Here is a 27,491-nt window from a genome sequence, read left to right as displayed (position 1 = left end):
ATATAATATAATGTAATATACGTTGTCTATATGTATCCTTACACAAAGTCCTAGCCCCGCAATCAAGCCAAGTGCCAGTGTAAAGTAATAGAAACCAGGCTTGATTACGTAACGTTTCAAAATGAGCACGCTCGTACACAGACCTCTTTTATATTTTCGTGTGCTTTGGAAAATCAAAACATCTCGTTACTTTTTATGATGCTGTTACTACTGTTGTCATTTATGACGTTGTGCATATTGCAATAAAAAAATATGTTCTGTTATAAGAAGCAATTGTTGTTATTTGGTTCAATTGGTTCAGTGTATAATATCTCTCAGTTTAGTTGACACTTTGGTATCTTCGTTGCGTCACAGCGAAAGGTTTGTTTTTATTTTAGTTTGTATCTTTGAAAGACCCCATCGGCTTTAGGCTGGGCTGTCGGCTTTAGGACCTCTCACGGTATTTTTCACTTGCGACCATTGGCAAATGAACGGGGTCGAAAACGAAAGTGACGTAATAGCGCCGAATACCCAGTTTAATTGAACCGGGTTGGAAATATTTTGCTTCATTTCAAAGAACTGCATAGATGAAATTTTTTTTCCATGGGTCAATTTTGTCTTCGAACATTGAAGAAACTTTTAATGAAAAAATAAAGTTCCCAGTTTTCTTCCTTTTTTCCCTTTTTCAGTTTGAAGTTCATTTTTATTCATTTTCACGCTTTTAGCCTGAGACATCCTATCTCATTTACACTGGGTGACGAATACCCCATGACATTAAAAAAAAACACCAATCACTCCTGATTTTGACTACAAGGTAAAAATAGAAATAATACCAGAAAGAAAGAAGAAACAATATAAAAATAATACAAAAACGGGTAAAGGCTACTATGCCCGGAAAGCTTTTTGCTTTAATGTAGCCCTACCCACTGAGTAATACTTATTTAGTGGCTGTAATTTTTGTTTGGTCAACTCTGGTGATATCAACATCTTCTCACCACTGGATGACTCAAATCAATCTTGTTCTCGCTATCAAAGACTGAAGACCACAAGCTTTTACACACCAGGTTAGCCCTGGACTATTGAGGTATAAAATTATTTCATTACTTCCCTATCAAGCCAACGTTTCAGTCATTATCATATATCCAAAGGGTCCTGTGGCTGGTCACCCAGGCATTTTGCTAAATCCTGAGGAGCAGCTGCGCATGACAGGAATTTGGGTTCCCATGTGCAGCTGATCAGGTATCTATTATCCTGTTGTCTTCCTTTACGATCCACTTGAAACCAATCTTTAATACATTCGAGCGTCTCAAGTTAAGTTTTCTCAATCTCTGATTTGTACATGATCATGTCACTGAATCAACGTTCGGGCGCTGTGCCAAGTAGTGATGTTTCAGAAAATGTGATTGAAACCTGGAAGAGAGCTCTTGCTGGTCTTGTGGAAAATGCTCCTACTGACGTTATCAAAAATTGCTTACGGATGTACAACCCGGAACTTCCAACCAAAGACAACATCAAAGCACTTAAATCATGTCGCAAATCTCCAATCATTGAAACCCTTGACTATCTCACAACCTCTTCATCATCATTGCCATCTAACAACCTTAACAAGGATGATGCAATCCACCTATTATGTTTGAAGATCAAAAATTTTTTCCCAGATGTATGCCAGATTTGTCAAGAATCATATTCATGCAAACTCAATGACAAACCACTCATTAGCTGTGGTGCGTGTGGTCAGGAAGTGCACCGACCATGCTATCTTAAACTTCTGATGAGCATGAATCTTTTGAATGAACATGAGAAATTATGTAATCTCATCTTTAAAATCCCTGGATTTTGTTATCTATGCCCGGCATGTCAAGACGAAAACATAAATTTTACTCACAAAAACGAAACAGATGAAGTAAAACAAGCTCAAATAACGAATTCACCTACGCAGATCACTGAAGCTGTTGAAGCCACTGAATCTTTCTTAAATGGAACCCAACCCACTCCAAGAAGGACACTCCCTCACATTCCAATCACCCCAGATATTATTATCGACAGACCCTCGAATAAGATAGTTGATGGAATATACCTGGGTAGGACTAATTTCCTAAAATCTAAATTTCAACGCGAATTACAAAACGACGCAACCTTATCTTCAGATAATACTACAACCTTATCTTCAGATAATACTACAACCAAAGACAAAGTCTCTGATGAAACTCCAGTTTGTAACTTTTACAAGAAAGGAAAATGTAAATATGGCATCACAGGCAAAGATTGCCGATTCAAGCATCCAAAAATCTGTACCAAGTTACTGAGACATGGTAATAAATCCCCAAAAGGCTGTAATGCTGGCACAAAATGCAACATGTTTCATCCACGTATGTGTTCTTCATCGATCAGAAAAGGTGAATGTTTTAACACAAATTGCACTTTTACTCATGTCAAGGGGACTAAAAGTAGGGAGGGGACTTAAAAAAAGAAAATTAGAAAGAATTTAGTGGCATATGTACAAAAGCTGCCAAATTATATAAAAAGAAGGAAAAAATCAAAAATTTTGACCGGGGACCCTTTTCAGGGTCCCCCCGGGCCCCATTTCTGCGGGGTACTCAGCGCGACCCCGGACCAAAAATAGCCTAACACCAACTTTCTTAAAACATAGTCATGTGGCATATCAAATTATCAGAAATTCTATGCTGATTCCAAAAAACATTAGTAGTAGGGGTCAGAAATAAAGCTAAAAAAAGTTATGACCATATCTTGGACCAGATTTTGAGTAAATTACATAATTCGCAAGAAATTCGAATAGAATCTTGATTATGACTAACATTTTATGTTGTTAGTAGTTAAACTTTGACAAAATTCTGGTTTATTGATGTAACTGTTTTCATGATATGAAGACATTTTCAGGTTTATTTAAGTTTTCTTTAGAGAGAAGGATTATGGATGTGTGAAGCTGAGGTACCTTGAACAAGAGCAAAATATATTTTATCAAGCCAGAAATTGCAAAGTAAAAAAATCAAGGAATAAAAAGTTTTTCAATTGTAAAGAGCATCACGAACTGCCACATGAGTGGGCAGAATGAATGTAAAGATAACCTTTGGATGTTCTTTACCAAATGCCAAGAAAGCGTTGGAATATCTATTCACCACTAAGATGGTCAATACAGGAAAGAATGAGAATTTTGAAAAAGCTGCTGAAAAGGGTGTTGTTGTAAAGGGTGTTGTATTGCAATGGATTTTTTGCAATGTTTATCCAAAGAACTATCGAACATCGGAGCACGATATTAAAACATTATTAAATAATTATGAATTATTGAAAAAAAGAAACACTTCAAAAAAACAGATGATTTTAAGCAAATAGGTTAAAGAATTATTTGACATTATTGGAAAGATTTCTCTTTGATTATTGAATAGTCCATTGCTAGGGCAAATTCTCTCCTAGGACTGACAGTGATATCCAATTCAATTCTTTGCAATTTTCATTTAGGTATACAAGTTGAGTTCAATCCATAGACCATGTGGGCACCTTTAAAGTTTACATTTCATTTGAAAAGGCATTGTAGGGTACAGTCATTGATTGGTGCTAAATTTAATTCAAAAGTTCAAAAGAAAGGGTAAGGCTACAAGAAACAACCTGGGTGTAAAAATAAGGCAAAATGACTGGACATTTTACAATAACCAAAAACAAATCCCACTAGAAGGGTTTTGTACCAGTTTCACTGATAGACTCTTTTTTAAACTTTCCAACTCACCGAGGATGCTCTTAAGATCTGCCATTGAGATACTGGTAGCTGATCTGGCGCCTTCAAATATATTTTTAACCCATTTTGATAACCCCCCCTTGAACTCAACCTCTTGCCATTCTGCCTCCTCATTCTGCATCCTGCAAATGTAAACTTTAAAGGTGCCATAATCATGGTCTATGGATTAAACTCAACTTGTATACCTAAACAAATATTGCAAAGAATTGAATTGGATATCACTGTCAGTCCTAGGAGAGAATTTGCCCTAGCAATGGACTATTCAATAATCAAAGAGAAATCTTACCAATGTTGAACAATTATTTAACCTATCTGTATTTCTCAAACTTAGGCCAGTACTCTCGGGTACCTAATAGCCGGGGGTTTTGGAATAAGAGGGGGGCATAGTGCGGAAAGGGTCTGATCCCCTTCTTGGCAACCCCCCAAACCTTTAAAAAAATATCTATCCCCCAAGGGTTTTGGGCTAAATTTTCGAAAATATATAGTGTATAGTGTGATCCGATAATCCCCTCAGACTACTCAAACAGAAAAACTTCCTTTCATGCAGACCAAATTCATAACAACGCTGGAAAGAATATCTACAATATACGTAAGCCCCCCCCTTCTTAACCGATCCCCCCTCCTTGCTATCCCCCCTTTTTAATGAAAATTTCTTATCCCCCTTCTTCACTTTTTTGGAAGGTATCATCCCCTCTTAAGCCCCTGGCTATTAGGTACCCTAGAGTAATCATCTGGTTTCTTCGAAGTGCTTCTTTTTTTTAATGATTCATAATTATTTATGTATTAATTTTAATTATTTATAAAATTGTAATAATAATCTTTTAAAATCGTGCTCCACTGTTCAATAGTTCTTTGGATAAACATTGCAAAAAATCCATTGCAATACAACTCTTTGCAACAGTTTTTCAAAATTCTTATTCTTTCCTGTATTGACCATCTCAGTGGTGAATAGATATTCCAACGCTTTCTTGGCATTTGGTAGAACATCCAAAGGTTATTTTTCCAACATCTCAAACTTAACACAGGTATTACAATCTTTACATTCATCTGTCCACTCATGTGGCAGTTGGTAATGCTCTTTGCAATTGAAAAACTTTTTATTTCTGTGTTTGTTTTGATTTTTTACTTTGCAATTTCTGGCTTGATAAAATATCTTTGCTCTTGTTCGAAGTACCTCAGCTTCACCATCCTTGTCCAACTTAAATAAACCTGAAAATGTCTTCATATCACAGTTACATTCAATTAACCAGAATTATGCCAAAGTTGAACTACTAACTACATGAAATATTAGTCATAATCAAGATTCTATTCGAACTTCTTGTGAATATTATGCAATTTACTCAAAATCTGGTCCAATATATGGCTATAACTTTTTTTAGCTTTATTTCTGACCCCTACTACTAATGTTTTTTGGAATCAGCATAAAATTTCTGATAATTTGATATGCCACATGACTATGTTTTAAGAAAGTTGGTGTTAGGCTATTTTTGGTCCGGGGTCGCGCTGAGTACCCCGCAGAAATGGGGCCCGGGGGGACCCTGAAAAGGGTCCCCGGTCAAAATTTTTGATTTTTTTCTTCTTTTTATATAATTTGGCAGCTTTTGTACATATGCCACTAATTGTTTTTTTCTAAGTCCCCTCCCTACTAAAAGGGACCCAGTACTAAAAAACCATACAAACACACAACAATCATTGGATTTTCTGAAAATCTTAGACAATTTTCGGACAGAAATGATATCAATGATCACTACCAATCTGAATGTACGAAATATTCAGCAACCATCTCAAACTGTACAGCAGAAATACCCACACCAATTTCACCCCGTCTTCAGGACTATCCACTCAACCAAAGCAATTTTCACCACAACAAACAAGGGATACCACATCAATGAATACTTTTTCTTTTATGAATATTCAGGGTTTATGTCCCCAGACCACTCAATCATCAGTTCCTCTACTAGAATCAATTCTTCATTCTGAGAACCACATTTTTATGGGCCTAACCCAGACATGGCTATCATCTTCGCACAAGAAAGCAGAGCTTGAAATTGAGGGATACGAGCTTTTTCGTAAGGATAGAAATCGCATCAAATCCAAATATGGAAGACATAGCGGAGGTGTCGCATTTTATCTTCGAAGCGACGTATCTCCAATGTTTGAGCCAATACTTGAATTTTCAAATGGTGTCAATGAAGCTCTACTACTTCATTCAAAAAACCTCAACCTTATTCTTGGTGTCATTTATAGACAGCCAACAAATATTCTGCACAAATCAGCGGCTCCGGAATTCTTGGACCTTATCTCAGCAATGCAGGACATCATCGAATCAATCGAAGGAAATACCCCCGATATTTATCTATGTGGTGATTTCAATATACCCCACACCATAAAAAATGACTCTTACATACCATCAATTAGTTGCAACAAACAACTTCTAGATGTTTTAAACAATTTTACTTCAATTTTAAACTTGAACCAGATGATCCATAAGCCTACTCATTCTAATGGCAATATATTAGACTTCTTACTGACTAATAACTCTGATTCAATCTTCAACTACCTATGCACACCAACTGCTCTCTCAGACCACTTCATCATTGATGTTACAAGCCATCTGAACTTTTCTATGACTGAAAACAACTATAGTAATAACAATAATAAAAATTTAATCAGTGCTTTTGATAGTTTTAACTTCTATTATGATCAAATTAATTGGGCTATCATCAATGAAAACTTCAAAGACACTGACTGGCACAATATTTTGAACCCACTTGATTCAGACCCTGACGCCCAATATGATGCTTTTATCAAACAATGCATATTCATTATATCTTCAAATAATGTACCTCCAAAAATATTTTCATCCAAGAAGAAACGCAAGCCAAGAGACAGGCGGATTTTAATGCGAAAAAGAAAGAAACTGAGAAAAAGATTTCAAAATCTTAAAACTACAGAAAAACTTGTTGAAATTGAAGTGCTACTTCAAAAATCCTTTGCTCAAGAGAGGAAACAGAAAGAAGCTGAAGCAACCTCTAAAATCAAATCCAATCCAAAATTCTTTTACTCATACGCTAATCGCTTCTCGAAATCTAAACCAAAAGTTGGACCCTTAATCGATCCAGACACTAACAAATTGACTAATGATCCCCTTTTGATGGCCAATATCCTACAAAACCAATACAAGTCTGTCTTCACCCAGCCTCTTCAAAACTACGACCTTCATCTGCTTGAGTCACAAATACCAACACTTGAAGATATCAACCTGACTATTGAGGAATTTGTCAAAGAAATCGGTACACTGTCACCAACTTCAGCACCTGGACCTGATGGTTTTCCAGCAATTCTTCTTCTGAAAACTAAAGATAACATTGCTCTACCACTTTCAATCATCTGGAGAAACATACTTAACAAAGGAATCACTCCAAAACTTTTAAAAACTGGACATATATCCCCAGTTTACAAGAAAGGGAATCAGGGACTTGCTGAAAACTATAGACCCGTTGCCCTCACATCCCACGTTTCAAAGGTCTTTGAAAAGATTGTACGAGCCAAGATACAGAATCATCTAGAAGAAAACAATCTGTATAACAATAATCAACATGGCTTTAGGAAAGGCCGCTCATGTCTTAGTCAATTGCTTCAACACACCGAAAGACTGATCCATTACCTAGAGAATGGAAACAACATTGACGTTATCTATTTAGACTTCAGTAAAGCTTTTGATAGAGTAGACCATACCATTTTGTTACACAAGCTTCAGAAAAATGGCATAAACGGTAAACTCCTTGAATGGATCAGATCCTTTTTGACTCATCGAACACAGAGAGTTTCAGTAAACTCAACCTTGTCCTCAGAAACAGATGTTATTTCAGGTGTGCCGCAAGGATCTGTGCTGGGACCGCTATTGTTCCTGATCATGATTCAAGATATCGATAACAACATCCTTCATTCTATTTTGGCATCGTTTGCTGACGACACTCGTTTGATGAAAGAAATATCCAAACTGGAGGATGTTTATCATCTACAAAATGATCTAGACACTGTCTATAAGTGGACAGAAGACAACAACATGCAGCTGAATGGTCTTAAATTTGAGCACCTTGCCTACAGGAAAAACGACGCTCTGAAGCAAAGTTCTCGCTATTTTACTGACACAGCAACGTTGATCGAAAATAAAGACGAAGTTAAAGACCTTGGAGTCACCCTAGACACTCAGTTGACTTATGAGAAACATATCCAAGAACAAATCAAAAAAGTGAAAAATATAAGTGCATGGATATACCGCACATTTAAATCAAGGGAAATTGAAACCATGTTAACTTTATGGAAAGCACTAGCCATCCCTCATTTGGACTACTGCTCTCAACTCTGGTCTCCCTGGAAGCGTGGTCTTGTCCAGCAACTGGAAGAAGTTCAGAAATCATTTTTACATGGAATTCCATCCCTCAGACATCTCAATTATTGGGAAAAACTCAAATCATTAAAACTGTATAGCCTTGAAAGACGGAGAGAGCGGTATCAAATAATTTATACCTGGAACGTCATTGAAGGCAACGTCCCGAATTTTGATTATGACGAAAGTAAAGGAGGCATTTCCTGCCATATAAATCAGAGATTGGGGAGAATTTGCAATCTAAAAGCTGTCAATATCAAACACAAAAATATCTGGAGGGGAAGTCTTTCCCAAGAAGGCCCTCGATTATTCAACACCCTTCCCAGACCAATAAGAGATTTGACAAACTGCCCCAAAGAAGTATTCAAAAAACACTTAGACACCTTCCTCACAACTGTTCCGGATGAACCTCTGCTTGCCCACTATTTTAACCTTAGGCAAGCTGACTCCAACAGTCTCAAGGAAATGTCGAAGCATCGGACTCAACGAGTTGGATGAGCTGTTCAAGCAAAAGCCAAAAAGAGGTACAAAGAGGTAGGTACAAATGCTCACCCCGTTCATTTGCCAGGATGTGCCTGACTGACCGATTGCTTCTCGTGGCGCTCCTTTGCAGTCAGGCAGTCAGCTTCCCGCCAAAGTACGTATCAAAGATTAATGCTGCGAAAGCGCTATATCATTTACTTGACTCCCTACCTTTTCTTTGATTACCTTCGATGTGTTTCAGCAAATTCTCTGCTCACTCAACCCATGGGGTCGGGTGTTTGACCATTTCAACAATTCAATTCCAGTCAGCCATCCTCCATCCTGTAAGCCAGTCGGTGTCAATTGAACTGTTCGATTATCAAACTAATCGAACTGTTCGATTATACGATTATAGTTCGATCGTAGTTCAATGAATACGATTGAGGTTCGATTAAATCGATTTATACCTTGCCGCCGAATTTTGTATTTATATTACGAGGGCGTAATGGCAGCCGCCCATGGGCCATTCTAACGGGCCATCCTGTATCTATCCCATCGGATGGGACAAGCTGGAGCAATTGCTTTGTTGGTCGTTAATTTGTAAAAAAAAAATTCTAAATTTTTGTTACTTTCTTTAAAGAAAGTGTCATCTCTATTATTTCAAATAATCAATAATGAGTGAAGCATACGGTGCCTGTGTTTTGATTATAAACAACCTCGTAATTTTCTGAAAGGTAAAGAAAAGTAGAATCAATCCGACACACTCATCGAACTTTCGTCGAACCACATCAAACTTAAATCGAACTCATCGAACATCAATCAAACTTCATCGAACAAAGAACACTCATCGAACTAAATCGAACTTATCAAGAAATTTCGATACCGTGAGTGGTCCTAAATCCGTTTTTTTGATATCCAACCTTTTTGGGTTTCTGACTAGATTACCTTGAGTGGTCCTAAAACCGACAGCCCTGCTGCCTAAATCCGATGGGGTCTTTCAAAGATACAAACTAAAATAAAAACAAACTTTTTGCCATGACGCAATGAAGATACCAAAGTGTCAACTAAACTGAGAGATTTGATACACTGAACCAATTAAACCAAAACATTAATTGCTTCTTATACAAAATATAATTTTTTTATTACAAAATTGTTAACGTTTTAAACATGAGCAACGGATTCAGAATATAGAGGTAATTATTTTTACAACTCATACTTTTTCTATCACATTGATTGACATCTGACATTTTAGTCATCTTGTTAGATGTTTTGTTTCAAGAGTTCTTGCAATATAGTTTATTTTTCAACTTGGAGAGGGAATGTTTGTAAATGTAGAATTTTTTTTCATAGCAGTTATTTGAGGGGTCGGATTTAGGCAGGGCTGTCGGATTTAGGACCACTCACGGTAGCTGTTCGATCGGGTTCGGTAATCGAACAGCTGGGTTTCTCTCTGACTATTTTCTCAAATATTTTAGTGGTAATTGATGTCAGGGCAACAGGTGGATAATTCCATGGCTCCGAATGGGGTTCTAGGTCCCCCCAACAAATTTAGGTCCCCCCTAAGTTTTAGGTCCCCCCACTTTTCAGTAAGCTTCAGGTCCTAGTTGAAATCTGTGTACCACCCCCTCTTGCACGCAGATAAAAATAAAACGGTAGAATATTTAAAAACAGAACATTAAAACCAAACAAAAAAATCTTTTTACAATTTCTTAATTATTGTAATTAGCCCCCAGAACTTTAGTGCAGCCCTTCAGGTCCCCCCACTTTTTTAGGCCCCCCCCTGAGTTTAAAAAATGAGACAGCTCCCACCCACTTTTAGGCTGATTTTAGATTTACACCCCCCCAAATAAGTGCCGAGCCATGTAATTCTCTGGTAAATCTCCTTTCTTGAAGATTGGTGTAATGTGGCTTGTTTTGAGAATTTCAGGTGTGATTCCTTTGTCAAAGTTGTTTTGCCATATCATCTTAAGTGGCTTAGAAAAGTGATTTCTTGCACATTTTGAAAAACTTTGCTGGCAAGCCATCTGGTCCGGCTGACGAGTTGGCTGGAATAGTGTCAATTTGTTGGATGAAATCATCTTCTGTGAAAGTAATGTGCTCATCAAGGGTTGAAGAGTCTTTTGTCTCATTTGAATTCAGAAAACTGTAGTCTGTTTTGGGAGTGGTAAATACTGAACAGTATTGCTTTTGTAAGATGTTTGCCCATCTCTTGTGAGTCAGATGTTAATTTGTTGGTAGTTGGATTTTTCAGTGGGCCAACTTTAGGTTTAGTTTTTGTGAATCTTTTTGCATACGAGTAGAAGTATTCAAGATTGCTTTTGATTTTCAGTGAGGCATCCAGCTCTGCTTTATCGCGTTCATTTTTGTGGGATTGCTGTAGCATCAGTTCAATGTCAATTAGTTTCTGATTTGTTTTATTGGTTTTGAAATTCTTTTTCTTTTACGTTTTCTCATAAGAATACAACGATCTCTTGGAATCTTTGAAAATTTTTTTGGAGGTTTTCTCTTTGGCAAATGCTTTTTCACAATCAGAAGACATTTTTCAAGGAAGTTGGCATATTGACGATTTGGGTCATATAGATTTGTGTCCAGTTCTTGAGACCAATTAATGTCTGTTAATTGTTTGTTAATAATTTCCCAGTCAATTTTATCACTTTGGAAGTTGTAGAGGTCAAATTTGCTTATTAAGTTACGTTCTTCAGTTTCTCGGAATTGATTATCAAAATTCAAATGTGTTGTAACATCTACAACACTCATCACATCTACGACTCTCAAGCAAAAAAATGCACCGCAAAACTTCTAAACCTTGAAAACTAATTTGAAGATCAACTTCCCAAGAAAAAGATCTACAGGGGAGGGGGAACCCACCTAGATCCGTGCACCGCTGGATACCATAAGTTGGTCTAATTTTTCGTGAAAATTTACCGTATTTTAACGCTAATATAATCTAGATAGGAAACAAATATTAAATTTGATTCTTTTTATGTTCGTATTTCTAAATTTCAAGATAAAAAGAATGAATTGTTTTCTTTAACGGGCGTTGAATCGACCGTTACATATTTAATGATGTCATAATCAATGTCGTGCATATTTTGTCAGCGCCGTGCATATTTTGTCAACATCCTTTTCATGGGATAAATACCACCATTTTTTTAAAATTCTATGATTAGATTTTTCTACCCAGCCCCTGCTATGTACGCGCGCCCTGTTGCTAAGATTTTTGCTTGAAATCGAAAGCGAAACCAAAATAATTTAGCGCACACTGCTGTTTGCATAATATCAATAAAGTGAAATGAGGTCCTTGAGGAGAAAATAGCAGAGCTCTGCACTTGGCATTCAAGAACTGTCTGCACTTGCACCTGAAAACCTCAAATTTGAAATTTTGCTCTGTACTCAACTTTTTCCAAGTTGTGCACTTGAAATCTCAAGCAAATGTGCCACACTCTGCAAACTGGTCCCACAATAACACCTTTTTTATTTGTTTCAATCTGTGATACTAAAGGTGTAAGTATACTATTTCTCATCTTCAAGAAAGCCAAAGTTTGATGTGAGAGTTACATTGTCAACATAGTGTGGTAAAAAATCATTGAATAAAAGAAGAACTTTATAAAAATCTCAAATATAGAATTACTTTAGGCAAAAAAGTGAAACATGGAAAAGTTTAATCTTTTATTGCTTTAAAATTAAAAAGGAAAATTTTCTATGTTTAGTTTTTTGCACAAACCCCTGTAACTATGAGCAAGCACCCCGTTGCTAAGATGTTGGCTTGAAATTGAAAACGAAACCACTGAAAACGATAAGTACATTGACCCGCACTACTACAATGGTGTCAATCGAACAAATCAAATGCGGAATCAACTGAACACAATTAAACACTTGTCTAACGCAATATCAAATTGTAATCAAATGTTACGCAGGATTTGCCATTCAATTGCCTCGATTACATTTGATTGTCTTCGATTATATGTTCGATTACCTTTGTCTTCGTCTTATCTTCGATACAACACTTTCTTGTATTTCGCAAAACAGTCCCGCGCGAATGTTTTCTTGCATCCTGCTCTCCAGCGTTGGTCTCTGGGAGGTAAACATACCTGTTTTTGCCTGCGTTTCCTTGGGAAAGTTGGTTTTTAGCTTTGCTTCAGTATGTATGTAATGTAATAGTTTATTTCAAGTTGACGAACAGGTAGCAACAAAGGCTAATAAAAGTCAACGCTACTTTACAATTTGTAAGGTGATTACAAAAAGCCGACACCGTCAATATAGGTCCGGCAGTTTCTGCACGGGCATGATGTAGGCCTCCACTGCTTAATCTTTTCCCTAAAAATACTAAGATCGACTATATCTCTATACTCATCCGGAATTAATTCCCAAACTTTTGGCCCTAAAAATGAAAGTGACTCTGAACCGTGAAAAACAGAGTTTATTTCTCTTGATCTGAAGTAAGGCGTTTTGCGATTTACTTTGATATTTTCATCATGTTTGAAAATTTCTTTAGTTAGATCTGATATGTTATTTTTACATTTGAAAAGTTTTATTGCTAACAACTGAAGATTTTTATGGTGGAATTTGATGGCACCGTCTTTCTCTAAAAGCTGCTCAAAAGTAGATGTATGATCAGAATACACTATCCTCAAACATCTTTCGTGGTGGTGATTTATTTTTGATCTAGCCTGCGAACATGAAACATCCAGACAAGCGAACAATAATTGAATTGACTTTGAAAGAAGGCATTCATGAGCCTTTGCTTTTTCTTTTGATTCATGTACGGTGCTACCCTCGCAAGTGCACTGATTTTCTGGCTAGCTTTCTTATAAATCGTGTTAATATGTGGCTCAAAAGTCAGACAGTTGTCAAAAGTTAATCCTAGGATCTTGCCTGAGTTGCTGTTAAAGATGCGTTCATTCTGTATAGTAATGAAGATTTCTTTGCTGGTATTGTTAGCTATCAACTCAGACTTGTCTGCATTTCCTTTTATTTGATTTTGGGTTATCCATTCAAAGATGATAGCAGCTCCATTTGAGAGCTCCTCACCAACCTGTTCCCAAGAATCAGCTATCACAAAAGGTGTTGTATCGTCTGCATAATTCAGTACATTTCTATTTTCAAGAAAGTAGAACAAATCTCTCATGTAGATGTTAAATAGTAGCGGCCCTAGAATGGATCCTTGGGGAACACCTACTTTAACATTATGCCAGGTACTGTAATGGTCGCCCATTTTCGTTCTTTGCTTTCTATCTGATAGATAGGCTGCTATGAGACCTAAAGCACTCCTTGAAAATTCGTATGCTTCAAGTTTAGCAATCAATAGTTCGTGCGAGATGGAGTCGAAAGCTTTTGATAAGTCAATGAGTAGCGCTGCAAACTTTTTCTTTTCATCTGTAGCTTTTTTTCAAATTTCAGTCATGACTAAAAGTGGAGTTTGTGTACTCATTCCTTTTTGGACCTACCTTTGGAGGTCCTATAAATTAACCCGTGTTCGTTCGTTCGTTCGTTCGTTCGTTCGTTCGTCCGTTCGTTACTAGCTTTTCTCGGGATTGGCTCATTAGTTTTTCCTAATTTTTGGCACAAAGATGCAAAATGGTAATGCCCAAAATGTGACGGAGCCCGATTTTCGAAAAAAATTCATTTCCGGCCGAAAATGCCGGAAATATGCCGGAAAAACCGGTTTTTTGGCATTTTCTCAAGATTTCATCATTAGTTTTTTCTGATTATTTGCACAAAGATGCGTATTAGCAATGCCCAAAACTTGGCCTAGTCTGATTTTTGAGAAAAAATCTTTTCCGGTCGAAAATGCCTGAAATATGTCTGAAATCGCCGTTTTTCTAGATTTTCATTGGACTTTTTCCTTATAATTGGTTGTTTTTTCATTCAAAAACATTATTAATAGCATGTTTCAATTTTCAATAAAATTGATTTTTGAAGCCGGAGCTATTTTAAAAGTCGCCGAACAACCTATTTTCGCCGGAAAGACAGTATTTCTTGAATTTCTCGAGCTGTACTTTATATTTTTTACATGAAATTTTGCACACTGATGCAATATGACAATACCTAAAATGTGACGGAGCCCGATTTTCGAAGAACATTTTTTCCGGCCGAAAATGCCGGAAATATGTCGGAAAAATGGTTTTTTTGACATTTTCTCGAATTTTCATTTTAGTTTTTTCTGATTATTTGCAGAAAGATGCGTATTCCCAATGCTCAAAACATGGCCGAGTTCGATTCGAGTAAAATTTTTTCCGGTGGAAAATGCCGGAAATCGCCGTTTTTGCAGATTTTCATTGGATTTTTTCCTTATATTTCTATGTTTTTCACTCAAAAAACATTATTGATAACAATGCTCACCATCAAGCATGATTCAATTGTCAATAAAACTGATTTTTGCAACCAGAACTTCCTATTTCTATTTTCCCTACAACCCTTCCCTCTCCCCCCATCAACAATCAATGATGAATTTATTGCGTTGTGTATTTTCGCTAAACGCTATATTTTCTGACTGATTTTTTTCATTTTTCTTTTTGCATTGCTATCTAACTTTCATCATCAGGTAGGTCCAATCAGCATCTAGCTTACCTATATCCAAATTGTCTATTGCTCAAAATGTTGTTAAAGTAGGTTGAGACTTGGGTATGTATGACTTTTTCATAAATTTTTGACAGAACTGGGAGAATACTCACCGGTCTGAAGTTGCTCTTGTCATTCTTTGAACCTTTTCTCTTATACACAGGTGTTATATCGGCAAGTTTCAATTCTTTTGGAAAAGAGTTTGACTCGAATGACGCATTTATTTCGGAGCATAAAAACTCGGAAAACATATCACAATATTCCTTTATGATTTTCACTGGAATATCTGAGCTTGGCTGTGATTTTTCCTTGAACTAAGTCCTTAATGATTTTCCCTACTTCCTCTTTCGTTGTTGGTATAAAAGAAAATTTATTTAGATACTCAGTTTTCTTGATTTCAGTGACACTTGGGTGTTGTCTATATTTCTGAATACAAATTTCAGTTTGATTATTTGTTTCGTCAAATGCAACATAGGGAGGCTCAGGCAAGTCTAGTTTTGATATTATTTGGCCATAATAGTCATTGAATATTTGAGCTATCTGTTTCTCGTCATTTATGATCTTTTCTTTATCCACTAAGGTATAACTCTTATTGTTTGAACCTTTATTTGAAAACAATGGTTGTACAGTTTTCCAAAACTTTTTGTTATCAGTTATGTTGGAATCTTTGAGGTTGGCAAAGTAGTCTTTCTTAGTCCTCCTCAATAGCGATAAGCAGAAATTTTTTTGTCTGTTGTATTTTGTTTTGTTTTCTTGTGTTTTATTCTTATAGTACAGGTTCTTGAGTTTGGATCTTATCATGATGGCTTTTCTCATATCTCTATTTATAAAAGGCATATTATTACCTCTAACCGTTTTATATTTAAAAGGAGCTTGTTTGTCTAGTTCTTCTATGATACATTTTATTTTTGATTCAAATTCACTGTTATCACTATTGATGATCAGATCTAGTTTCATGCAAAAAGTATCACTGTTGAATGTCCTGTAAGATCGGTATCTGATTGTTTTCGGTGGCAATTTCTTAAAGTTTTCATTTAGGATTATTAGAGTCATCTTGTGAAAGTTCGATATTCCAGTGGTAATAGTGTAAGCAGTTTTCTGAAAATGATTTGGCTTATTTGTAAGCATATGGTCAATGCAAGTTGGCCTATCAGGATTTTTAAAACAGGTTGGTGAGTTAATCATAGCTTTGAGATTCAACCCCTCACAAAAATCAACCAAAGGCTGATTCTCAATTTCGCAATTCAAGTCTCCTACAACCAGTATGGTTGGAACTTCGATATTTCTTAGTAAAAAAAAGCTAATACCTGTTTTCTTTAATCTCTTTACAGAATCAGCCAATCGGGTTAGGTATCAGAATTCCTATGGGAGTTCTTTCAGAGATTTGTAAAATAGCAAAGTCGGCAAAAAAACTTTTTTGGGGGTTAGAAGAAAAAACAGAACTGCCATCATTTGTTTTGCATTTAAATTTGTGCTCAAAAATACTTAAATAGATAAGTTGATAATATTCAATATATTATTATAATATAATATATTATCAATTTGTATCTTTCAGAAAATAAACACTTACAAGTAAGTATTGCCCTCTATGTAAGATTTGCCGCGGCGCCTCATCTTAATTCACCCGTGCGAGAATGCAAGCTAATCATTTTTTTTTGCACACTTATAGGTAAAACGAAAGTGATCGATATTCTCTCATCTATATATCGAAATTCTTCGAAGGAAGAACGTCAGGGAAAAGCCCATTGACGAAAAGATGTATTTTGTTGTTGAAAATTGATCCTGTGAAGATGAAAAAATTCCTGCAATGCATTTTTATCGGAACGCTGAGAGTTTTTTCTCTAAAAAGCTTGGAAAATCATAATCCTCAAATATCGAAGTTCCAGCCGCACTGTGCTTTCCTTATGGTTATGTCAGTTAGTCACTAGCGTCCTGCCAAATTTCGCATATCAAAGATTAATACTGCGGAAGTGCTTTATTAATTACTTGACTTATGAGCAAAAAAATGTACCACAAAATTTTAAAGGGATTCATGAAAAAATAAACTGGCGCTTTTTAATAAAATCAACACTAGATAAAACTATGAAAAATTACCTAAATTTTAAGCCATATATAGATGAAAAATTTTGAACCAAGTCAACCTCAAAAACTAATTTGAAGAACACCTTCCCTTCCCAAGAAAAAGATCTACGGGTGAGAAGACAACCACCTAGATCCGTGCACCGCTGTATACCATAAGTTGGTCTAATGTCGACATCCCTCGATTCTAATTTCAATATTTGAATCCTTTTTTAAAGCTAGGAGGAATAATAGGAAGGTCGGAATCACTGATGAACTCTTCAACTGATTGCTAAGCAAAGTAAATTAGTTTCAATCCGCGATTCCAACCCTCCTATTATTCCTATCTCTGAAGAAGGCTGACGAAATTAGAAGAGGGATGTTGACATTAAACCAAGTTACGATTGGCTACTTCCCAGAAATTTTGCCGGAGCTCATATATCTCCCCTTTTACATGTGCGGAACTATTTTTAATTTAGTGTGTAATCAAGGCCTTACAATCCAGGCACTGTCGCGGGAATTGCATAGCAAATTTTGAGGCGGCAACAAAAGTTGGACCCCCAAAATGGACCCCCAAAATGGTTGTTACGCTGGTTGTTTTTGTTGCATCAGTGTGTGTGATTAGCCTTGAAATACACATACAGATGATAAATAAAAGGGCATACCTGAAAAGCTGGATGTGGGATGGTGGCAGGTTTAAATGAAATGCTCAAGTTCAAGTGGGGCGTTCAGGTGGGACGATAGTGGGACACTCAAGTGGGACGCTAGTGGGACACTCAAGTGGGACATTCAGGTGGGACTCTAAGTGGGACGTTCAGGTTGAACGCTAAGTGGGACGTTAAGGCGGGACGTTAGTAGGATGCTCGACTGGGATGGTAGATGGGATGTTGAAGGAGAAAAATGTTTTCTTTGTGTAATCTTTAACCCTTAGGAGGTGAAAGACGTATATATACCTTTTGAAAAGGTCATTTTACCGATACACAGTCTTTTGGTCATAACTCCTGACCACTTGAGATTCAGAGAAAAAAAATCCGCTATTTTTTGTAGCTGAGAGAAAGAGCTTTCCAACGATACCAAAGTTGATACCTGAATTGTTTGTCCTGGTCGAGAAATGGCCTTTGAAAGAATAAATTTCCAGAAAAAAATGATGAACTTTTAGGCACTTTCCGCAGTCACAACGAGAACGGCAACGACAACAGCAAAACTTGTGAAATAACATATAGGTGTGAAAAAATAGAGAAGTTGCCGTTGTGGCTCATTTTTAATTCCGCAATTATTTTTCACAACGAGAACGTCTATCATTTTTTTTAAAGTAACGAAAAACGAAAAACCTAGTGAAAATATCGAAGCTTTTCATTTTTAATGCAAACTAAAAATACTGTAATGGTCAGAATTATTTTGTAATGTTATTAGTAACGAGATTAACAAACTGAACAAATTTAAAATCAAGATTTCAAAAATTCAATACTTGAAACTTACACATCTAGCACAAGAAAAAAAGCTAAAAAATGATAAAAAGTTTAAAGATTCTGAAATATAATTTTCAAAATTGTCTTACTTTTTGCTTGATGTTGATTTTTATGCTAGAAAGATTTCGTTGTCTGACAACGCCAAAATGAGTGATTTGCCGTCGGGCACGAGAAGACAAAACGGTTAATTGGGGTTTACTCAGAGTTTTGACAAGTTTTGATAGCTCAAAGGTGTGAATTTGATGTTTTCACGTTCTCGTTGTCGTACTCGTTGTGATTGCGGAAAGTGCCTAATGTAAAACAGGGGAAGCAAGTTTTTATTACTCTGTTTATAAGAACTTGACTTGTTCTTCCTTTCATCTGAATATAAATTAGTATAAAAAGAAAACAATCATCTTTTTATTATGTGAATGTCCAACTATTGACTATTGTCCCACCCGAGCATACCACATGAACGTCCCACTAAAGGTCCCACACACCCATAAGCTTCATTAATGTATATCTGTAGACCTGAACCAGTCATAATTTCTAATTTCAAGGGGCTCTATTTTGTGTTCCATTGGGGGTGTGGGGTAGGGGTCTATTTGAGGGGTCCAACTTTTGTCATCACCTCTTGAACAATGGGCGGCCACATAAATGTTGTTTCAATTATCTTTCTTTTTGGACCTACCCCGGTGGGGTGGAGGTCCTATAAATTAACCCATGTTCGTTCGTTCGTTAGTTAGTGTGTTAGTTACCAGCTTTTCTCGAGATTGGCTCATTAGTTTTTTCTGATTTTTGGCACAAAGGTGCATGACCATAAACCCTCGAATGTGACGGAGCCCGATTTTCGAAAAAAAATTTTTTTGGGCCAATTTGGGCCAAAAAACGGCTTAAAAACGGGTTTTTTGGACTTTGTGAAAAATTAGATCATTAATTTTTTCTGATTTTTAGCATGAAAGTAGGGTACAATCTTAGTTAAAGGATGGCTCAAGCAGATTTTTGCAAAAAAATTTTTTTGGCTCAAAAATCGCACTTTTATCTATAAGAACCACTTTTAATAAGAATACATCAATGTTCTTAGCCATATTATTATTATTATTATTTCTATTATTTTTTTACGATGAAAAATGTCACGGTGGAGGGTAATGGTTAATCTATATCTATAAGAATCACTATTTATGAGCATATATCAATGTTATTAGCCAAATTGTTTTTTTATTATTATTTTTTTCTAATAGAAGAAAGTGTCACGGTAGAGTGCGACGGTTTGACTTTTCTGGAAACCTTATTTATTAAGCTGTGCATTTTTCTGATAGTGGTTTTTATAAAGAAAAGCGCTTAATAGCTTTTTTATTTCTTTTTCAAAAATCTTTTTCAATAATAGTTTCTCTCAATAGATATGCTTTCATTTTCTTTATTTTTTTGTATTTTGACCAGTTATGTCTTATGTGTTTCATTGTTTCAATGTTCACTGATTAGTTTGATAACCAGGTAGGTCCATAAAAGTATCGCTTGTTTATCTTTAGTTCTAGGACCAAAGTAGGAATTTGATACAAGAGTTAGATTGTTTAAATATCCTGAATGAAACTGCTTGAATTTCATTTCATTGGATGTTACTTTTTAAACAATTGCAAGACACTTTTTTGATTTGACAAAATAAAACGATCACTATTGCTGTTGGCAGTTGTGATCAGGTCATCCTCACTTGTTAGATTATATAATGTTTTGTGGTCTTTTAGGGCAACTCTTGATAACAGGTTGAAAGCCTAATTTCTTAAAATTTAATGGAGATTTAAAGTCTAAAGTAAAAGAGCATGAAAACTGAAGTGAAGCTAGGGTAGATCGTCAAATGGCAAAGTCCAAAAATTCAAAGTGTAATATTTTTTTGTAAGAATTTAATCTATTGTAAGACATTTTGCGCAATTTTTAACCTCCTAGGTCAAAAATCCAGCATTCCCCAGGGGGTCTTTGATTCGCACTAAAGCGAAAAATGAGTAAAAATGGCATTTTTTGCCCATTTTAAGACTATGAAAGGCCAGGAAAGGGTCAAAATGGTTTCTAAATGGTGTTTTGTACTAATATTCAACATAAAAAGACAAAATAACCCCAGCAAAATCGCTCAATGTTTCAATTTCAAGCTAAAAAGGCTGATTTTCTCCGATTCTGGGTAGCAAAATGCATGAAAGCAGCATTTTAGAGGACCCACAACTTTTAAACTATTTAAGGTACACACTTGAAATTTTCAGTAATGAAACACTTCAGAGAAAGCTCCAGGAAAAATCAATCTTGACTTTTCAAAAATTTCCTATAAATCCATAATGGCGCCCTAGAAATTGAGTTTTCATGCTAAATGCCAATATTTCAAGCTAAAACTTGGTTTTCTTGGGCTAAAATCTCAAAAATGATTTCAAATGATGTCCTGAAATTTTTTGGTGTTGAAAGTATTCTGGAAATACTCTTGGAGAACCAAAATGGTTTGGGTCAGAAATTTGCCCAAGTCTGCCATTATAGTATTGCATTTCCAACTAAAACGCAATATTTAGAGTTAAAGTCTAATTTTCTCAAGCTAAAATCTCAAAACTGATTTCAAATGGTGTCCTGAATTTTTTTGGTGTTGAAAGTATTCTGAAAATACTCTGGGAGAATCTAAATGGTTTGGGTCAGAAATTTGCCCTAGTCTGCCATTATGGAATTGCATTTCCAACTAAAACATGATATTTAGAGTTAAAGTCTGATTTTCTCAGGCTAAAATCTCAAAAATGGTTTCAAATAGGGTCCTGAAATCTTTTGGTGTTGAAAGTATTCTGGATATACTTTGGGAGAACCAAAATGGTTTGGGTTAAAAATTTGCCAAAGTCCGCCATTATGGAATTGCATTTTCCACTAAAACGCAATATTTAGAGTTAAACTCTAACTTTTTCAGGCTAAAATCTCAAAAATGGTTTCAAATAGGGTCCTGAAATCTTTTGGTGTTGAAAGTATTCTGGAAATACTCTGGGAAAACCAAAATGGTTTGGATCAGAAATTTGCCAAAGTCTGCCATTATGGAATTGTATTTTATTCTAAAACACAATATTTTAAGTGTTCTTCCTAAAGAAATAAAATTCATAATGGCATACTTTGGCATATATATGTCCATTGTGAACCATTGTGATTTTCCTTGAGTGTTCCCAGAATACTTTCAAAGACTTCAGGACCAAAAGATTTCAGGACCCTATTTGAAACCATTTTTAAGATTATAGCCTGAGAAAATTATAGACTTTATCTCTAAATATCACGTTTTAGTAGGAAATGCAGTGCCATATTGGCAGACTTGGGCAAATTTCTGACCCAAACCATTTTGATTCTCCTAGAATATTTTCAGAATACTTTCAACACCAAAAGATTTCAGGACACCATTTAAAATCATTTTTGAGATTTTAGCCTGAGAAAATCAGACTTTAACTCTAAATATTGCGTTTTAAGTGGAAATGCAATTCCATAATGGCAGACTTTGGCAAATTTCTAACCCAAAACATCTTGATTCTCCCAGAGTTTTTCCAGAATACTTTCAACACTCAAAGATTTCAGGACACCATTTGAAACCATTTTTGAGATTTTAGCCTGAGAAAATCAGACTTTAACTCTAAATATTGCAGTTTAGTGGGAAATGCAATACCATAATGGCAGACTTGGGCAAATTTTTACCCAAACCATTTTGGTTCTCCAAGAGTATTTCCAGAATACTTTCAACACCAAAAAATTTCAGGACATCATTTGAAACCATTTTTGAGATTTTAGCCTGAGAAAACCAAGTCTTAGCTTGAAATATGGGCATTTAGCATGAAAACTCAATTTCTAGGGCGCCATTATGGATTTATAGGAAATTTTTGAAAACTCAAGTTTGATTTTTCCAGGAGCTTTCTCTGAAGAGTTTCATTACTGAAAATTTCAAGTGTGTACCTTAAAAAGTTTAAAAGTTGTGGGTCCTCAAAGATGCTGCTTTCATGCATTTTGCTACCCAGAATCGGAGAAAATCAGCCTTTTAAGCTTGAAATTGAAACAGTGAGCGATTTTGCTGGGGTTATTTAGTCTTTTTATGTTGAATATTAGTACAAGACACCATTTAGAAACCATTTTGACCCTTTGCTGGGCTTTCATAGTCTTAAAATGGGCAAAAAATGCCATTTTTACTCATTTTTCGCTTTAGTGCGAATCAAAGACCCCCCTGGGGAATGCTGGATTTTTGACCTAGGAGGTTAAAAATTGCGCAAAATGTCTTACAATAGAATAAATTTTCACAAAATAATACTACACTTTGAGTTTTTTGACATCATGCTAAAAATGGTAGTTGACGATCTACCCTAGTGAAGCCTTAAAGAAAAGTTATATAATTATATATAAAGTGAACTCACACTTATGAATTTATCAGATGGAATAAAACTAGCAATTAATCACGGTGACCGTTTATTAGTTTTTTACTTTGAGAGAGGAATCCAGCCCTCAGCTTTTTTCAAAGGGGGGCTAAAGAAAATAGCCCCAGCTAAATTTTAAAAACGTAGCGCCAACCTGCACAAAGCAAAATATTGAAATACAAGCCAAAATGGTTTAACCCCCCAAGCTCAGGGGGGGTTGTGAATTCTATGTAAAGGGGCCTTAGTCCATTTCAGTGAAAATTAAGTTTTTGTTTTCGTGAATTTTTGGCTCATTAACTTTCTTTTGATGTATCTGACATGGAGCTTTTGAGGTAAAGACTCAAAATCACATTTTGAGAGTTTGATAAAAAACCATTTTGAATTTTTTAAAGCCAAAAGTCCATTTGTATCCTAAAAGTTTAAATTTTATCTTTGTCTACTCACTGAGATTGTCTTTTCTCTCTATCCTGGTGCTATTGATTATCTGTTTCATTTTGGTATGCAATTTATATGTTTTGTGGCTGTAGAGGTCATTAGAATCAACCCAGAAAAATTTTAAAATTCAAGCTTTGACTCAAAAATGCTTTTGAATGGAAGGAGAACTTCAATTACCATTTTCTCAAAATCATGAAGATAGACTTAAGCCCCTTTAAAAATAAGTGAAATGAGGGACACACTTTAGGGCACTTTCCAAAAAAGGGCTCTCTGACTGTTTTTACATCAAAACTGGGTAGAATGTTGTATCGATTGACTTAGGGATTTTGAAATAACAAACAAAAATTTTATTTAATTGCCCTCAAGTTTACTCTAGGCTAAACTTGTAAACTCTTTGAAAAGTTTTTCAATGAAAAGTGCTCTTTGTATACCACCAACCAACAAATGTATTCAACTATCCATTGATTAAGGCGCATGTGAGTTTTAGGGTGGCCAACTGGCAACTTAATTTAAATTTGAAGTGTGATCGAGTGCTGCTTGGAAAATATAACGACTTACTCTACTCTTCAATAAAAAATAATTATATCCCCTTTTTTCTAGAACTAAAATAAACTATGTTAAGAAATTATAGCTGTTTGCTTTGTAAAAGATCTTTACGAAATGTTGCGAGGAGAACAATATGGAACTCATCAAACTCTACTGTTGCACGAGGAGCCTCTAACCTTCAGATGAGCAATGTTATTCAGGTAAGGAAGATAATCTATTGTGTATTTTAAACTTGATCCCCTTCTCATGTATCTACAGGTCTTCATATTATACTGCCGTAATGTGAAGTTTATTAAAGGGGAATTAACGGTTTTATTTTACCCCTACATTTTTGGACCTACCCCGGTGGAGGTCTGTCCGTCTGTCCGTCTGTCTAAGATTGGTTCTTTAGTTTTTCCTGATTTTTCGCACAAAGATGCAAAATGGTAATGTCCAAAATGTGACGGAGCGCGATTTTAGAAAAAAATTCGGTTTTTTGACATTCATTCATTTTGACATGGGACATCAACAATCAATGATGAAATTTAATGCGTTATGCATTTTTGCTATTGAAAACGAGGTCATTCATTCATTAAGATGTACATTCCCGAGAAAAAAATTCCTGTTTTGAGAAATTGTGCTGGAAATCACACCTTTTGTTGAAATTTTTGTTGATGGCTGCAAGTAAAAAGTATTTGAACAACACACGTGGTAAATTTGCATCAAAATACACAAACTTTGAAGAGGATCACAACATAACTAATGCGGAAGAAAATGAAAGGAAGGGAATTTCAATTTCCCACAGAAGGAGAGTTTGTTGAACAACACACGTGGTAAATTTGCATCAAAATACACAAACTTTAAGAAGAATTACAACATAACTAATGCGGAAGAAAATGAAAGGAAGAGAATTTCAATTTCCCACTGAAGGAGAGTTAGAGATGACCATATAAGGATTGTTTTGAACAAGACCAAGTCTCTAGCACAGTGTTTTTCCAAAGATGGCTGAGAACCTATATAAAGTGTGGTGCAAAGAATCTATAAATCATTCCTTCATCGCTTTTTTTTCTGTCATCTAAATTTAAAAGGTAAGCAGTGTTTTTAATACTTCTTTACTTCAATTTCAATGGTACATCGACCATTATGTTATTCATGCCTGAGATTTATTTTGATTTTCTTTTTCAGGCAAAAGATCGTGAAAAATGAAGACATCCTTGGCGTTTTTATTCGCTGTTTTGGCTTGTGCAAGCGCGACCAGTAAATTATTTTGTTCCTAAACTACCTTTCATTAACTCTTTTACCATTTCCTTTCTTTTTCCTGAGAAATGATGCCAGAACCATGAGTATGGCTGTACCATTCAATATCCATACATGGGATGGACGTACTTTCTGAGGATTGATTTCTTGGAAATAGATCCTCCAGGACAAATGGAAAAATTTTATATAAACGTGACCGAGTTAAATACTACTTTGATTCTACCTTATTCCTCGAAACTTTCTTTGGAAAACTTCTGGAAATGCTCTTCCACGTATTAAATTGTTCTAATAGATCTTATCGGAGTTTTCAGATTTTTCTAAATAAGCGATGCATTGTGTGATTGTTTCGGGAGTATTACACTAGAATTCCCTCATTCCTAAGAGATTTCTATTGTAATACTCTCAAAACAATCCCACAATGCATTGTCGCTTTTTTAGAAAAATCAAAAACTCCGATATGACAGGATATGATCTATTGTTTCCTCTCATTCGATATCGATCATTTAATGTTCATTATATTGCAGACCTTTTGAGAGTAAGGACAGTCACAAGAGTGTACACATCTTCCTATCGCATCATCAAGACACCAGAAACATGGATCAATGCACAAAAGAAATGCAGAGCTTGTGGTGGAAACCTTGCTACCATCACAAACTCAAATGATCATGCTTATTTGGCTGCTCAATTAAAGTGAGTTTGAACTTTTGTCTTCTCGCGAATAGAAAATTCCGAGTTACTTTTCCATTCATCGGCCTCGCTAGTTCGTTTTGCCATACTTTTGGAAATGATTTTCGTATGAGGTTTCGTATAAAACTGGCATATTTTCCGAATTCAATAAGTTCGGTTGCTTCAATTCACTTTCTCAGAGACTTTGACTTTTTTTTTGACTTTATATAAAACACTTCTATGGTAGAACTCTTACAATGACACTTTTTTTACTTCAGGAAAATGAAAATTAAGTCTGCATGGGTTGGTTTAAACGACATTAAAAAAGAAAAGACCTTTGTATGGGTAGCCGGTATTTCCGCTTTCGGTGGAAAATCTGGTTACAAAAAATGGTGCCCCAAAGAACCAAACAACAATGGAAACGAGGATTGTGTGGAACTCATTGCCAGCCATAAAGCAGGACCTTGTTTGAACGACCTCCGTTGTTCATTCTCGAAACACAAACGAGGATATATTTGCGAGATCGATGCCTCCAGGACAACACAAGATGTAATTGTTTAGGAGAATACTCTTGTACTTTTAATGACGTTTATTTTGAAAAATATTTTTAGACCTACCTCGGAGGTCCTTAAATTTAACCTTTGTTCGTCCGTTCGTTCGTCCATCCCTTCTTCTGTCCGTTCATTAGTTAACAGCTTTTCTCGGGCATGGCCCATTATTTTTTTCTAATTTTCTGCATTGTTATGCAGTACCCAAAAAGTGACGGAGCCCGATTTTTGAAAAATAATTTTTGGAAGCAAATTTGGGCCGAAAACTGCCTAAAAATAGATTTTTTTAGACTTTGCTGAAATTGCTTCATTAGTTTCTTCTAATGTTTCGCATAAAGATAAAGGGCAGGCTCTTTAAAAAGTGGCTGACGAATTTTTTTTCTGATTTTTGCAAAGATGTAGAAAATTGTAATGTTTGAATCAAAGGGAGTCCGATATTCGAAAAACTAATTTTTCGAGCAAATTTGGGCCAAAAAGGGCCTAAAAAGTGGTTTTTGGACCTTAGGTTTTCTAAAAAGTGACAAGCTGTTTTTTTAGGAAAATTTTTTTTGACCATAAAAATCGGAATTTCTTATTTGGGGAAATTCCCTTTTGTTATTTTTAGGGAAATGAGCATTTCTCGCGAGTGACTTGGTATTTTTTGGCAAATTTGTGTGAAATCCATTCTTTAGTTTTTTCCTGATTTTTTGCACTGATGCGAAATTGTAATCCTTAAAATGTAAGACTTCAAGATTTTTAAAAGAAAAGGCTTTAGCCAAATTTGGGCTAAATTCTGGATTTGTGGAAGTTACTTGCTTCATAGATTTTATCTTGAGTAGATAATTACAGTGTCATAAAATCTGCCTTCCTACACAAATTGTGCGCCCCTCTTGAGTCTTGGCTACGCTACTGGTAACAAAGTAAAGACTTCAACAGCGCTTATTCGGTATAGAAAAGAATAAACCTTTATAGACCATATATTTTTGAATCCATCTGAGTGAGATCTTTAAAGGTTTTCTACGGGAATAAAAA

General features: G+C 35.6%; 2 protein-coding genes across 3 annotated transcripts in view; both read left to right on the top strand.

Annotated features, from left to right (window-relative positions):
• The first annotated feature begins 766 nt into the window (after positions 1-766).
• Positions 767-27,491, top strand: part of LOC136817941 (frataxin, mitochondrial-like) — a 65,449-nt gene continuing 38,724 nt past the window's right edge. For both annotated transcript variants that reach the window (XM_067074287.1, XM_067074286.1), the window contains exons 1-2: positions 767-793; positions 24,085-24,230. In XM_067074287.1, coding sequence (XP_066930388.1) covers positions 24,099-24,230 — 132 coding nt within the window. In that variant the 5' untranslated portion in view covers positions 767-793; positions 24,085-24,098. The remainder of the gene's footprint in view (positions 794-24,084; positions 24,231-27,491) is intronic.
• Positions 25,008-26,570, top strand: LOC136817917 (collectin-11-like). The gene is made up of 4 exons (XM_067074257.1): positions 25,008-25,097; positions 25,195-25,266; positions 25,791-25,956; positions 26,211-26,570. The coding sequence occupies exons 2-4, from the start codon at positions 25,212-25,214 to the stop codon at positions 26,491-26,493; spliced, it is 504 nt and encodes a 167-aa protein (XP_066930358.1). The 5' UTR covers positions 25,008-25,097; positions 25,195-25,211; the 3' UTR covers positions 26,494-26,570.

Source organism: Clytia hemisphaerica, unplaced genomic scaffold, assembly GCF_902728285.1.
Source record: "Clytia hemisphaerica strain Z4C2 unplaced genomic scaffold, Clytia hemisphaerica genome assembly, whole genome shotgun sequence".
Taxonomy (NCBI): Eukaryota; Metazoa; Cnidaria; class Hydrozoa; order Leptothecata; family Clytiidae; genus Clytia; species Clytia hemisphaerica.
Note: the sequence above shows the minus strand (reverse complement) of the source record. Positions and strands in the feature narration are given on the sequence as shown.